Here is a 15,452-nt window from a genome sequence, read left to right on the forward strand (position 1 = left end):
TGCTTGGGTTTCAAAACTCATCCTAAAACCAGAATGCTTTATGACCTCCTGGTGCCTCCATTTCCCGTTGTATAAAAACAAGTATAAATAAGATGTGTTTGCTAATAAAAAATGTGGAGATATGTTGATAAAACTCTCTATTCTTTGTTGACAAACCAAGATGAGTCTAAACTAAGTGATTCTAAGGATTCTCAAATGCTCTTACATAAGAATATACTGAACCAATTTGTCCTTGCTTGATAATTTTCCATAATCTGCAGACCTCCCAGGGAGCTGGAAAACAACCAAAATTATCTCCATTTTCAAATCTCACTGCAGGTCTTCCCTTTAAAAAGATGTCTGTCCTTAATAATTACATCCTGTTAACAAGGTACTTAATTTAGAAGGCTAAAAGGACTGCTTTGTTGGAGAATATCTGAACTTGTTTTAGAAAATAAAACTTCAAAGCATTTGATACCACCAATGAAGGGGATAGGAGAAAGGGGAGGTATGGTAATATTTTGCTATTCATGAAGATTTTCAATAGAAATCTTGCTGCTAAACCCATGTTGAGGTTGATTTTTTAAGTTTAAATAACCATTAAAATAACCATAAAGGGTCATAAGATCTTTGGTTATTTTGAAAAAAAAAAAAAAAAGCATGAGGTCTCCATGGCAAAATCAATGTCACTTCAGCCACTCCCCATATATTGTTCGAAAGATTATGCTTTTACTTGTTCCCATATCTGTTTAGTTTCATTAACAATCCCTTAAGTATAGCAAATTATATCACTCCATTAAGAGGACCCCTATGCTGATTTGCTTTTTAGAGGGTATAATAACCACAGGATCACAAGGAGACCCTGTCAGTTCATAGCATTCTGCTCATAGAACCATAAATGAAACCCAAGTATCCAGTTCAATTGGGGATCCCCAGAAAATCAGGAACAAATGCAAATGAATAAAATTAAAAGCAGATCCAATGACAGCACCTGAAATAGATTTTAATGAAATATATGTAACTTAGAAATTGAAAATCTACTCCACCCTAAGAAAAGCCAAGTTCAAGTTGATATTCTAAGAACAGTTCTATATCTATTGGATTCATGGTTTGTCAAGGCATTGATGCTAAGAGATGTCAAAGCAGAGGGCATAGTTGCTATTCCCAAGACTAAATATGCATTGTATCCCACAGGTTAACAGTTAACTAGTCATCTTAGACTCTTCAAGAAATCCCGACGGGTCACAAAGCTCAGGAAAGTAAGTCCTGTCCTTGTTACTATTCAGCTATTCTTACTAGAATCTTCCTGCCTTCTTTTATTTCCCATTTGGCTTTGGGCTTTATTATTCAGTTAGGCTAATGCCAAATAAGTCAGCAAACAAAACAAAACTGTATCATTCTGACTAACTGGCACACAAAAAACTACATTTCAAGTTCTGAGATATTACTTCTCCAAAGCTCACTCACTCTAAGCCATTGAAATCTTCAAACCTTTTTAAAGTCAATATTTTCTACAGGACAAAGGGAGGAACTGATCTGTCACACCACAACTGAATCATTTAATGATCTCCATAAAGCTCTCATGCCCCAGTGCTTCAGAGGCCCTGAAATGAAGTGGGGGGAGATATAAACAGATGAACAAAAAAAATCAATTTCTTTACAATAAAACAGCATTTCAAATTGCAAATCCCAGCCCATGTTGGGAAAGTCCTGATGGATATAATGGGAAAGAAGAATCTATTACTTTAATGAGTCTCTTAGGAGAGCAACAGACTAAAGTGCTTAGGTGTCATAACCATTAGCAACTTAGGTCCAGTATGATGACTATCTCTGCAGTAATGCATTACACCAAGTTTGTTCCCCCTAAGGCATTCATATGTTAATGAGTTAAGAAAAACTAAACTTCTTTTTTATGTGGCATTTACAAAACTAGAATTCTCCAATTTTGAATGTTTTAGTAAAATAATAATTATAATAACATCACCTCCAAACTTTCTTGCCATTGCTATAAGAAATCAATCATCTATATTCAATCAGAAAACATTTCTTAAGTACCTACTAGGTGCAAAGTTCCGTGCTAGGTGTTAGGAATAAAGTTTTTTTTTAAGTCCCTGTGCTTCAGGAACTTATATTTCCTAAGAGGATTGCATAAAGTACATATGTAAATAAATACCAACTATATACAAAAAAATTTCAAGAGGGAAAATGTTAGTAAATGGGAAACTCAGGAAGTGATTGAGAAGGATTTAGTTGTGCTTTGAACTTTGGTAAAGGATTCCAGAAAAATGACTTAGAAATATAAAGTTTGAATCTTCTTTCATGAGCACCTTTTGGGAAAGAATATGCATGTGTGTGTGTGTGCTATGTGCACATGTGTGTATGTTTGTATATGCATTTGTATATTGTGCTGAGTGCCTGGCTGTATTATACATGTCCAAATAAACTCACTCCTCATCTTCTGTGGCTGAGATAAAATCATTGCAGAGCAGTAATCATGTGCAGGTTCCCACTAACTGTAGAAATCTTTAAGAGGGAAAATGATGTTGTGCTTCAGTGTTATGCTGAATTTCATAATTCTCTAAAAATCTGGTTAACATGAAGTTCAATGGTTTATAGATTATTACTCTGCAAAGCCTCTCCTCATGCAACTAAACTAAGATATCAAAACTATTCACAACTAAAGAAAATCAGAATTTTTCCAAGTGTCTCTGAATTCCCCATTACACACACACACACACACATGCACGCAAGAAACTGAAGGTTAAGTAGAACCAGCACCCAGAGTGTCAAGCAGGGACTATGTACCCCATGAGAAACAGCTACGTGCACATATAGTGAGATAAACACACCATTCATGGAGATAGAGGTGGAGCTGGGCTTGGTTGGGAATGAATCAGGCCATCCCACAGAGTGGGTGTCTCCTTCCTAAGTGGCTCTTTAGGGCACAATTAAAACCCCTATAAAAGGCCCTGCTCTCTTGTGCTCAGTACCCTTGCCAGCCTGTCAACGTACACTTGACTTCTTCCTCTGGTGAAGTGGGTAAGTCCCATTGTATGGGATCTCGTTCGTCCTAGTGATGCTTTGCTTTGAACCAGGGAAGATGTTTGTAGAGACTTCTGCATTTTTGGAGAGGTTTTGGTAGAGTCTGGAGTTTTGACCCCTTTTTAAAGGCTCTTAATCTCTGTCTTTGTATCATTTGGAATTTAAGTTACTTATGAGCTAGGTCCTACAGAGCACTCTATTTTATTCTGCCTTCTTTAAGGTTATTACAAATAATTTCCCAAAAGTTTTGAGGTAGTTTTAACTTTAAAAGATACACAACAGTTGCATCTTATGCTGGTTTTGTCCTCTCTGTGTTTTCTTGTTTTCTTCAGTTGAAATGTAATGACTGTCAAGTTATGGGTTTCAGAGGTTGATTATGACAAAGAATAGGTGAGCCAAGGCAAAATATATAGCCAGTTCTGTTGTCTATTGGATTTCTTTAAGGCTCTGCTTTTGCCTGAGCCTTAATAGGTTCATTTGGGTGAGAGGGCAATTGGAGAGATTTAAGATTATTTATTTGTTTTATAATTTAAAAAGTTACCCAAAAGGTCAACTCTGTTCAAAGTATGTTCTTCTGTCCTCATATTGTTGCCCTTCCAGGAATGGTCTCTCAGCTGCTTTTAATAACTACTACACATAGTAGAACTGAGTTAATATATAATATTCTTTCTTCATTTGAAAATGGGACATCTTGAGCTAAATATCTACCTGGCCATTGTAATATTAGATGCTGACTTTAGCATTTGGAAGAGACAATATTTAATGGTGGTATAATGGAGTTGGAATTGGTGACTTGAAGGTTTGACTTTTGGCTTCTCCATGGATTGATTGCATAACCTGGCTTTCTTAAAGTATTCCAATTGCTAATATGCATATATGTGTGTCACATATAACATATATTTATGTGTGCATGTGTGTATTTGTTTTTGCATGTGAGTATGCATGTATATAGTTTGCTTTAAAGGTAGAACTATGTGAAAGTTTCATTCACCCCATAGCTTTTGCTCTTCCTCCTTTGCTCACTTTTAGAGAGAACTGATTATGAACAAGAGAGGCTTATTTAACATTCCTCCCACAGAATCACAGATTAGGAGGTAAAAAGAATTTTAGGGGGTATTGAGTCCAACCTTCTCATTTTATAGATAAGAAAACTGAGGCCCAAAAGAGCTAAGTCTTATTTCTTTGTTCTTTTAAATGTACCAATGAAGGATATATTATGCAAATTTATCAAAAGCTAGATAACCAAGAGTTGGCTACAGAGTAAGCTGAAGTGGACTCACAAGTTCCTTAGATTTAGAGCTAAAGGGTATCTCAATGGTGATTTAGCTCCATCCCCTTATTTGCCAGGTAAGAAAACTGAATCCCAGAGAGATGAAGTGATATTGGCCAAAGTCAAGAAGAAAATTAGTGGGAAAGTCAGGTTTTAAAGTCGCATCTTGTGACTCTGAATCCAGTTCTACCTACCACCCTGCCCTTTGTTCCTACCACCTTTCTGCTTGGTCACTCCTCTGTTGTTTCCCAAAATGTATTTATAGCACTTCATAAGCTATTTTAAGTGCTATATAAATAACATGCAGCAATATTTAGAGATGGAAAAGTTGAAGAAATCAAGACATAGCTAGTAAATATCAAAGGCAGGATTTGAACCTAGTCTTCTTACTTTCCATTCCAGTACTTCATCCATTGTGTCATGCTTTCTCTTAACAACAATCTTTATCCCTATTTCTGCTTTCTTTTCTAAATAAACATTCATACATAAACTGCTTTTGAAGACCACAGTAAAAAAAAACTTATGTATTGTTGGTGTATTGAAGTGTATTAAAATTAACTCCTAGGATATTAATAAATATAATTATTCAGAGGGAAATAGTTATTCCTAGAATGGACACTATTTGCCTAGATCAATGGAGTTAACCTAATTAAGAATAGAGAAACAAACTTTGACTCAAGCCCAGTGATTCCATGATTACCCTATTTTGTTCTTCTAGGTTTACTTAAATTTGCAGGGAAAAAATGCCTCAACTACTGAAAAGCATCATTGATATCATTGAAGTTTACCAGCAATATGTACAAAGTGATTGTGGTGGAACAGCACTAAGCAAAAAAGCTCTGAAGAATCTTCTGCAGAAGGAGTTTGGGGATATCCTCCGGGTAAGAATTGACAAAGAACTGATTGATCCTAAGAAATGTAATTGCTTCTGGGAAAGCTCGAGGAAATAATTTGAGAATATTTTGCAATTTTTCTATGATATAAATCTAGCCTAATTTAGGTATTTCTTTTGGGGCTTAATTCTTAACTGTATTCAGCAATGCTATCAAAATTCTCAAAGGTATGACAACTAATTGATAGGAGAGAAAGTGCACCTGTGATTCCATTGACATTGACATATTAGGAACTCCCAGATAAATTAATTCTCTCAATTAATGCTGATCTTCACCTTCTCTGCAACTACAAGTTCCCTAGAATCCTGAGAATTAAGAGATTTACCCAAGGTCATATAGCCAATATGTACCAGAGATGGGACTTGAAATTCAGTCTTCCTAACTTGGAGGCAGGTTTCATATTACTCATATTATTCTTATTAATCTATACCATCTCTCTTGATATGATGCAAGGTTTTTTTTGTTATAAAGGACTTATGATGACAAATCCTATCCATATTGGAGAAAGAGCTGATTGTGTCAAAATACACAAGAAACCATAATTTAAAAAAAAAAAACATTTTTCTCTTGAGAGTTTTTTTTGGGGGGGAGAGATGAACATCAGCATTATTGGAGAGAGTTAACTTATCTGGGAGTCCCTAATATTAATGGAATCACAAGTGCACTTCCTCTCTTATCAGTTAGTTTTCATACCTTTGAATATATCTTTTGAGAATCTTGACAACATTGCAAGTTAAGAGTTAAGATCTATTGGGGGGGGGGGGGTTTGCAACGTGACTTTCATAGAAATGCATAATTTGCATAACTTCACATGTGCCTTTTCAATGTGAGAGGGAAAGAGTTTTTTTCCCCAAAGTTTTAAAAACAAATGTAAAAAAAAATGTTCTACATATGATTGGAAAAAATAAGAAAATATTAAAACAATATAGTGTAAGCCAGGTACTGATATTAAATGATTTTTAAAAAGCAAATAACAAAAGAAGTTGAGAATATCACTACTACAGCTATCAAAACAATGTTCCTAACTTTTAAGCTAATTTGTGTTTGTTTTCTAATATAAATCTGCCATAATAAATATTTTGTTCTACAAAAATGTTATCTTCTTAATTATGAAAAACAACTTTTTCCTGGTTTTTGTAAAAAAAGATAGGTCTTACTATATGTGACAGCTGCAAACTATTTCACAAATATTGGATTTCACCAAAAGTTCCCATTTTGTCCATGAAGATGCATGTGAATTTATACTCAACATCAATAAATAATGGAGTTTATTGGGTCTGAGATTACTCTGAAGTGAATCTGCAAAAGATATGGAGGCAAAAAAAAGAGAGATAAATTGGTTGGTGAATGAAGGATATATGGATGCTAGATATGACAAGTGAAGACAACTAAGTAGAGCATCGGATAGAACAATGGGTTTGTAATCAGGAAGACTCATCTTCATGAGTTCAAATCTGGCTTCAAACACTTACTAGCTGTATGACCCTGGGCAAGTTATTTAACCCTGTTTGTCTCACTTTCTTCATCTGTAAAATGAACTGGAGAAGGAAATGGCAAACTACTCCAGTTTCTTTGCCAAGAAAAACCCAAATGGGATCATGAAAAGTCAGAAAAGATGAAAAACAATATGTCAGTTCCTAGTATCTATGACCTTTAAAACAAAACACCCATCTTACAAAGAGAAAACAAGACTTGCAATTTTGAATCAGGGTTCTACAAAAGGAAGGGATCTTAGAGACCATCTGGTCAACCCTATCATTCTAGAGTTGAGGAAAATTAGGCTTAGAGTTTAAGTGACTTGTTCAAGGTCATATAATAATAAACAGCAGAAGAGGGGGTACATGGGATCATAGATCAAGATTTATAAAGGATCACAAAAGCCATCTGATCCGACTCCTTTATTTATAGAGATTAAATGACTTGTCCATGGTTATGTAAGGTGTAAGCTGCAGGGGTGGGATTTGAATCGGGATCTTCTAAGTAATTTCATTCATATTGCTTGAAAAAGAATCTCTTAGATGATAAGACCTCGCAAAACATGATGGGTAACTAAAAACTCTTGGGATTCAGAAACCCTTTTTAGATCGTCAAAAATTTTCTTTTTTCTTTATTTTCCTATAGAGACCACATGACCCCGAGACTGTGGACCTGGTCCTGCAGCTTCTAGATCGAGATTGTAATGGGTTTGTTGATTTCAAAGAGTTTCTTTTGCTATTGTTCAAAATAGCTCAAGCTTGTTATTATGCGCTTAGCCAGGCCACAGGGAACGAAGAGAAAAGAAGAGTTAAGCGAGAGGAAAACCAGAGGAAGCGCGAAGCCCAGGAGAGGCAACTCCAAGAGGAAGAAGAGCTGCAGCGGGCCGAACAACAGGAACGCGAGAGGCAGCGAAGTGAAGGGCGCCAGCAGCGGGAGAGGCCGAGGGCCTCTAAGGAAGAGCAGCTGCATCAACAAGAACAAGAAAGGCGGCTCCAGAAACTGGAAAGGACACTCCAGGAGCGCGAGCAGCAGGTCCAGGAGCGCAAGAGACAGCGCTTTGAGGACGAGCAACTGCAAAGACCGGGAAAGGAAAAACAGAGAGAGAGGCAGGTTCGAGAAGGTGAGCAGAAAAGGAGACGAGAGCTAGAACAAGATCTTCGGCGCCGCGAGCAGAGACAGGAGCGCACAGAAGAACGGTACGGAAAACGCGAGCAGGAGAGGCAGCAAAGGGAGAGGCAGAGAGAGCGCCAGGAAGAAAGCAGGCAGGAGCGAGCAGAGCAAAGCTTGGAGGAAGAGCCCCAGCTGAGACGTCAGGAAGAAAGACAGGTCCGCGAGCAGGGTGAGAGCCGCGGCCTCCGGCTGCAATGGCAACTCGAAAGGGAAGTTCAAGGGCGGCAGAACAAACTCTACTCTGAGCCCCGCAGACAGGAGGATGGCCAGTTCCTGGAGGAAGAGGCGAGGCGCCGACAGCAGAGAGAGGAGAGAGAGCGGCGTCAGGAGCGAGAAAGGCAGCTGCGCGAGGAAGAAGCACTGCAGCGTCAGGACAGGTTCGGGCAGCTGCGGGATGGGGACTACGACAGCTTCGAAGAAGAGCAGGAAAGACAGCGGCGTGAAGAGGTGCAGGCTCGCCGCCAACAGATACGCGACCGGCAGCGCCAAGAGGAGGAGCGGCGCCGCGACTTCAAAATCCAGTGGCTGCCAGAAGAAGAAGCCGAGAGACGTCGAAATCGGCTCTACTCCAAGCCCTCTGAGCAGGAACGTCGGGCGCAAAGAGAGAGGCAGCTGAGAGAGGAAGAGGAGCGCGAGAGGAGACCGCTCCAGGAGCAGCGGGGACAGCTGTATCGCGAAGAAGAGCAGCTCCTGCAAGAGGAAGAGCAGCTCCGACGGCGCCAGGAGCGAGAGGAGAGACAGCGGCGTCAGGAGCGAGGGAGGCAGCTGCGCGAGGAAGAGGCACTGCAGCGTCAGGACAGGTTCGGGCAGCTGCGGGATGGGGACTACGAAAGCTTCCGGGAAGAGCAGGAAAGTCAGCGGCGTGAAGAGGAGCAGGCTCGCCGGCGACAGATACGCGACCGGCAGCGCCAAGAAGAGGAGCGGCGCCGCGACCTCAAAGTCCAATGGCTGCCAGAAATAGAAGCCGAGAGACGCCGAAGCCGCCTCTATTCCAAGCCCTCTGAGCAGGAACGTCGGGAGCAAAGAGAGAGGCAGCTTCAGGAGGAGGAAGAGCAGCTCCAGAGCCTGGAACAGGAGGTAGAAAAGAGGCGTGAAGCCTTAGAGAAGAGGAAGCGCCAGGAGCAGCGAGACAGGCAGTACCGGGAGGAAAAGAAGCTCCAAGAGGAGAAAGAGCAGCTCCAGCGCCTGGAACGGGAGGAGAAGAGGCGCCAGGAACAACGGGACAGCCAGTACCGTGAGGAAGAACAGCTCCAGGAAGAGGAAGAACAGCTCCAGCGCCTGGAACAGGAGGTAGAAAAGAGACGTAAGGAGTTAGAGACGAGAAGACGCCAGGACGAGCGAGATGGACAATACCGGGAGGAAGAACAGCTCCAGGAGGAAGAAAGGCAACTCCGACGACTGGAACAGGAGATAGAAAAGAAACGTGAGGAGCTAGAGAAGAGAAGGCGCCAGGAACAGCGAGATGGACAGTACCGGGAGGAAGAGAAACTCCGGAAGGAGGAAGAACAGCTCCGACGTCTGGAACAGGAGGTAGAAAAGAGACGTGAGGAGTTAGAGAAGAGGAGGCGCCAAGACCAACGAGATGGACAGTACCGGGAGGAAGAACAGCTCCAGGAGGAGGAAAGGCAACTCCGACGTCTGGAACAGGAGGTAGAAAAGAAACGTGAGGAGCTAGAGAAGAGAAGGCGCCAGGAACAGCGAGATGGACAGTACCGGGAGGAAGAGCAGCTCCAGCGCTTGGAACGCGAGGAAAAGAGAAGGAGCCAAGAGCAGCGAGACAGACAGAATAGAGAGGAAGAACAGCTCCAGGAAGAGGAAGAGCAGCTCCAGCGCCTGGAGCAGGAGGTAGAAAAGAGACGTGAGGAATTAGAGAAGAGAAGGCGCCAGGAGCAGCGGGACGGACAGTACCGGGAGGAAGAACAGCTCCAGGAAGAGGAAGAGCAGCTCCAGCGCCTGGAACAGGAGGTAGAAAAGAGACGTGAGGAATTAGAGAAGAGAAGGCGTCAGGAGCAGCGGAACAGACAATACCGGGAGGAAGAACAACTCAAGGAGGAGGAAAATCAGCTCCGACGTCTGGAACGGGAGGTAGAAAAGAGACGTGAGGGGTTAGAGAAGAAGAGGCGCCAGCTGAAGCGGGACAGAGAGTTCCGGGAGAAAGAACAGCTCCAGGAGGAGGAAGAACAGCTTCAAGAGGAGGAAGAGCAGCTCCAGGAGGAGGAAGAGCAGCTCCAGGAGGAGGAAGAGCAGCTCCAGGGTCTGGAAAGGGAGGTAGAAAAGAGACGAGAGGCATTAGAAAAAAGGAGACGCCAAGAGGAACGGGGTAGACAGTACCGGGAAGGCCAGAAGATCCAAGAGGAGGAAGAACAGCTCCAGAGCCTGGAACGGGAATTAGAAAAGAGACGTGAGGAGCTAGAGAAGAGGAGGCGCCAGGAACAGCGGGACAGACAGTACCGTGAGGAAGAAAAGCTCCAGGAAGAAAAAGAACAATTCCAGGAGGAGGAGGAGCAGCTCCAACGTCTGGAACAGGAGGTAGAAAAGAGACGTGAGAAGTTAGAGAAGAGAAGGCGCCAAGAGCGGTCGGGCGGACAGTACCGGGAAAGAGAGAAGCTCCAGGAGGAGGAACAGCTCCAAGAAGAGGAAGAGCAACTCCAGCGTCTGGAGCGGGAGGAGAAGAGGAAGCGCCTGGAGCAACGGGACGGACAGTACCGTGAGGAAGAACAGCTCCAAGAGGAGGAAGAGCAGCTCCAGCGTCTGGAGCGGGAGAAGAGGAGGCGCCAGGAGCAGCGGGACAGACAATACCGAGAGGAAGAACAGCTCCAAGAAGAAGAAGAGCAGCTCCAACGCCTGGAACAGGAGGTGGAAAAGAGACGTGCGGCGTTAGAGAAGAGGAGACGCCAGGAAAAGCGGGACAGACAGTACCGGGAAGAAGAACAGCTCCAGGCGGAGGAAGAGAAGAGACAAGAAGAACGAGAGGAGAAAAGGCCGCGCCTGCAGCAGCGAGACCGGCAATACGGGGAGGAGGAGGAGGAGCTCGGATTTCAAGAGAGAGAAGAACAATATCCTGAGAGCGAGGAATTCCAAGAACAGGAGAGTGACCTGCCATTCCGTGAGGAAGCCCAGAGCCGGCGTCTGAAATGGCAGTGGCAACCCCAGAAGGAAAATGAAGCACGTAACCGAAGGCTTTACTCCAAACGTAGGGAGGATGAACAGAGAGATTGGGAGCAAGACGATTCTCAAGTCCGAGACTGGCCAGCAGATGATGATGACGAGTATGGTCGTGGAGACCTGGACAGACCGTTCCGGTACGAGAAATCTCGGCGGGGACAGGACAGGCAATTCTATCAGGACGACCAGGAAGAACGGAGATCCAGGCGGGAACGAGAGGCGGAGAAGCAACGTCTCCAAGAAAGGGATGAGCTGTCCCGGGAAGAAGAACAGAGGCTCCGACGGGAAAGGAGACGCCTCCAGGAACAAGATGGGAAATTCTTGGAGGAAGAGCAGTTGTCCCGAGAGGAACAAGAGGAATATGAAGAAAAGAAAAGATTTCGTCAGAGCAGAGACAGGAAGTTCCGTGAGGAGCAGGAATTTCGCAGACAAGACCAAGAGAGAAGGAAAAGACTCACCCAGGCCCGAGACAGGCAACTCCAGGAGGAGGAAGAGCTCTACCCTGAGGAACGAGACAGACAATACCGTAAGGAACGGGGCTCCCAGGAGGCCCGGGACAGGCAGTTCCAAGAGGAGGAGAGCGTACTCCGGCAGCAAAGAGAGGAACGAAGACGCAGACAGGAACAGTTCTTCGGGAAGGAGCGAGAGCAAGCACTAAGACGGCAGCAAGAACAAGACAGAACATTTCGTGAGGAAGAGCAGCTCCGTCGCCAGGAACGAGAACAAGAGCTGAGACGCCGACAAGAACGAGATAGGGCATTCCCCAGAGAAGAGCAGCTGAGAGACGAAGAACTAGAGCAAGAACAGAGACGCAGGCAGGAACGAGACAGCAAATTCCGAGAGCAAGAGCAAAGTCTCCAGCAAGCGGTAGAAGAAGAAAGGAGACAACGTCTAGAACAAGACAGGAAGTTCCGTGAGGAAGAACAGCTTTACAGAGAGGAGCAGGAACAAAGACGTCGCCAGGAGCCGTCCAGGAGATCCCGTGAGGAAGAACAGCTCCGCAGACAAGAGCTAGAGCAGGAGCAGAGACGGCAGGAGCAGAGACGCCAGGAGCCCGCCAGGAGATCCCGTGAGGAAGAACAGCTCCGCAGACAAGAGCTAGAGCAGGAACGGGAGCAGAGGCGCCAGGAGCAGAGGCGGCAGGAGCCCGCCAGGAGATTCCGTGAGGAAGAACAGCTCCGCAGACAAGAGCTAGAGCAGGAACGGGAGCAGAGGCGCCAGGAGCCCGCCAGGAGATTCCGTGAGGAAGAACAGCTCCGCAGACAAGAGCTAGAGCAGGAACGGGAGCAGAGGCGGCAGGAGCCCGCCAGGAGATTCCGTGAGGAAGAACAGCTCCGCAGACAAGAGCTAGAGCAGGAACGGGAGCAGAGGCGCCAGGAGCCGGCCAGGAGATTCCGTGAGGAAGAACAGCTCCGCAGACAAGAGCTAGAGCAGGAACGGGAGCAGAGGCGCCAGGAGCCGGCCAGGAGATTCCGTGAGGAAGAACAGCTCCGCAGACAAGAGCTAGAGCAGGAACGGGAGCAGAGGCGCCAGGAGCCGGCCAGGAGATTCCGTGAGGAAGAACAGCTCCGCAGACAAGAGCTAGAGCAGGAACGGGAGCAGAGGCGCCAGGAGCCCGCCAGGAGATTCCGTGAGGAAGAACAGCTCCGCAGACAAGAGCTAGAGCAAGAACGGGAGCAGAGGCGCCAGGAGCCGGCCAGGAGATTCCGTGAGGAAGAACAGCTCCGCAGACAAGAGCTAGAGCAGGAACGGGAGCAGAGGCGGCAGGAGCCCGCCAGGAGATTCCGTGAGGAAGAACAGCTCCGCAGACAAGAGCTAGAGCAGGAACGGGAGCAGAGGCGCCAGGAGCCGGCCAGGAGATTCCGTGAGGAAGAACAGCTCCGCAGACAAGAGCTAGAGCAGGAACGGGAGCAGAGGCGCCAGGAGCCCGCCAGGAGATTCCGTGAGGAAGAACAGCTCCGCAGACAAGAGCTAGAGCAGGAACGGGAGCAGAGGCGCCAGGAGCCGGCCAGGAGATTCCGTGAGGAAGAACAGCTCCGCAGACAAGAGCTAGAGCAGGAACGGGAGCAGAGGCGCCAGGAGCCCGCCAGGAGATTCCGTGAGGAAGAACAGCTCCGCAGACAAGAGCTAGAGCAGGAACAGGAGCAGAGGCGCCAGGAGCGAGAGAAGAGAGTCCGCGACGAGCAGCTGCGCAGACAGGAGCGAGAAGGGCAGCGGTACAGTCAAGAGTTCGACGCGCAAACGCGGGGCCAGCTCCGAGAAAGGCAGTCTAGGGAAGAAGACAAGAATCGTAGGCAGTTGCAGGATTTTAGCTCCCGTCAAATTTCTAAACCAATTGTACGTTCCAGCCCACTGTATGAATATATTCAAGAACAAAGGTCCCAATATCGTCCATAGGAGAAGTTGTCAAAGTCTGATCACTTACCAAAGTTTAGACAACAGGAAATGGAAAACACCGCGTACCAAGTGATTGATCAAGCACAAGTTCTTTTTGGTTATGGGAAAACTTTTTCTGTCCAAATAACTGGGGGCGGGGAGAATTCTGCCCCCCCCCCAAAAAAAAGTTTAATCTAACTTTCTTTCTTCAGTTTTTCTTGTAGTTCTTTACTACAGAATGTCTTCAGTCTTTGATGCAGATGTGGTGTTCATTAAGAAATAACATTAAGGAACTTGAGGGGGGGGTCTGCATTCGATTGTTCATCCGGTCGTCAGAGTTAACACAAGAATCAAGATCTGCGGGTCTTCCTTGAATGGGACAATTAGGCTTGAAGCTATGTCAATTTCTAAAGCATGGGCAAATTAAGATTTCTCTGAAAACAAAATTCAGTTTTCCTTCAATCCAGATTACATCTTTAGTGGAAGTCACTCCCTCCCCCCCCCCCTTGTAGCCTTAAGGCTTCATTTTTTGCCATTTTAGGCAGTTCACTCGTGAAGGCAGTCCATAATTGGAATAAATGTTTAAATTTTGAGATCTAATCATTTAAAAATTAAGAAGACTTGGATTCAGGACTGTTTCTCAAAATAAATAAATAGCCTGGAGACTACAAACAAGATCATGAAGCAAAATCAAAGTGTTTCTTAAAAAGCTCCACAACTCAAATTTCAAATAAATATATAAGTAGATGTCTAGTATAGTCTGTAGTACTTTAGTTCTTTCCCCTAGTCCTTGAGAGGGTTGTAGATCTTTGCACCTCTGTGAATTTCAGCTGGTCATAAAACCAACTCAGAGAATTCTGAAGATCTGCCTTAGTGATTGGTACCTGGAACCAGAGTTAATTAGGAGGAAGGGACAATGTATAATAGAAAATGTGTGGAGGATTGCACAGGTACCCTTAGACCCTAGGACAAGACTCATCAACCCATAACCCTTTGAGGCTCATTGATACTATCTTGGGGACATTCTTGTTGAAATAATTGGACTATGGAAATCAATTAATAAATGTTTGGCAATTACTTTTTTTCTGTTTCATTTCTTCATCTTCACAACAAAAGGACTGGAAACTGACATACTCCCCACACACATACCCAAATCACTACATTTTTTATTATGTATGAAAAGATGTTAGGGACATTTTTTCATAAGAAATACAAAAAAAAAAAACACAAAAAAATTACCCAAAGGAGAGTACTGAACAGGCCAGATTGTCATGGACAGCCAAAATTAAATTCACAACATGAGAAATCAACCATCTCATCCCCATATGTACAAAAGTGAGCAACAATCAAAAAAGTTCCATTCCTTCATATTTTCCAAGGATTTTTCATGATCAAGAGCAAAAACAATGTAATGGGTTGTTGCTGTTTTTTCAAAATTTGATTTGGTTCCAGAAATGGTGCCTTCAACCTCAAATGGCCTTAAAATAAGTGTACAGGACTATTGATACAAGACTATATTATGGTGTGACCAAAATTGCATTCCAGTTGTGTTCTTTTAGAGGGGAATGAAAACTTGACCTGTGACTTCACTGATACAGGGAATTTTGGGGAGTGGAAACATACATTACTAATGCAGATTGGCAACTTTTCTGCAACTTATAGTTTTACTTTCCCAGGATCTCATACACACTATGTATAAAAGATAGGATTTGCACAAAGATTTCTCTTAAGCCTAGCTCTCTCTTTTCACCACACTCAGATGCCTCTTTAAATTTAAATTCATATTCTTTAAATGAATATGCTAAAAGTTTTCACTAAGGACCACTAAAGCCCACGACTCTCTCTATCCTGTGGACTAGGCACTTGATCTTAGAACATAAAAGTGAAACACTTTTCTAAAGAATTTTTCTAATCTTCTATTTTCCTTCCCAACTCACTTATTTATGTAAGATTAACCTTTTCTTAGCTTCATAAACTGAGCTTTTCAACTAACTATTCTATATGCTTTCTCAGAGTTTCTAGACTCTTATTCACCACAGCTCAGTTCGGCTCCTCTTTTTGCCCTGTATTTCTAATGCTAT

General features: G+C 44.0%; 1 protein-coding gene across 1 annotated transcript; it reads left to right on the forward strand.

Annotated features, from left to right (window-relative positions):
• Positions 1–5,034: 5,034 nt before the first annotated feature.
• Positions 5,035–14,448, forward strand: TCHH (trichohyalin). The gene is made up of 2 exons (XM_051996520.1): positions 5,035–5,172; positions 7,306–14,448. The coding sequence occupies exons 1-2, from the start codon at positions 5,035–5,037 to the stop codon at positions 13,390–13,392; spliced, it is 6,225 nt and encodes a 2,074-aa protein (XP_051852480.1). The 3' UTR covers positions 13,393–14,448.
• The last annotated feature ends 1,004 nt before the right edge of the window (positions 14,449–15,452 follow it).

This window comes from Antechinus flavipes, chromosome 4, assembly GCF_016432865.1.
Source record: "Antechinus flavipes isolate AdamAnt ecotype Samford, QLD, Australia chromosome 4, AdamAnt_v2, whole genome shotgun sequence".
Taxonomy (NCBI): domain Eukaryota; kingdom Metazoa; phylum Chordata; class Mammalia; order Dasyuromorphia; family Dasyuridae; genus Antechinus; species Antechinus flavipes.

What these genes read in the sequence shown, in the direction of transcription:
- TCHH (XM_051996520.1), top strand. Translation starts at nt 5,035, where the DNA reads ATGCCTCAACTACTGAAAAGCATCATTGATATCATTGAAGTTTACCAG. An exon ending in AGTTTGGGGATATCCTCCGG is followed by an intron (nt 5,173 to 7,305) that starts GTAAGAATTGAC and finishes ATTTTCCTATAG; the next exon opens with AGACCACATGACCCCGAGAC.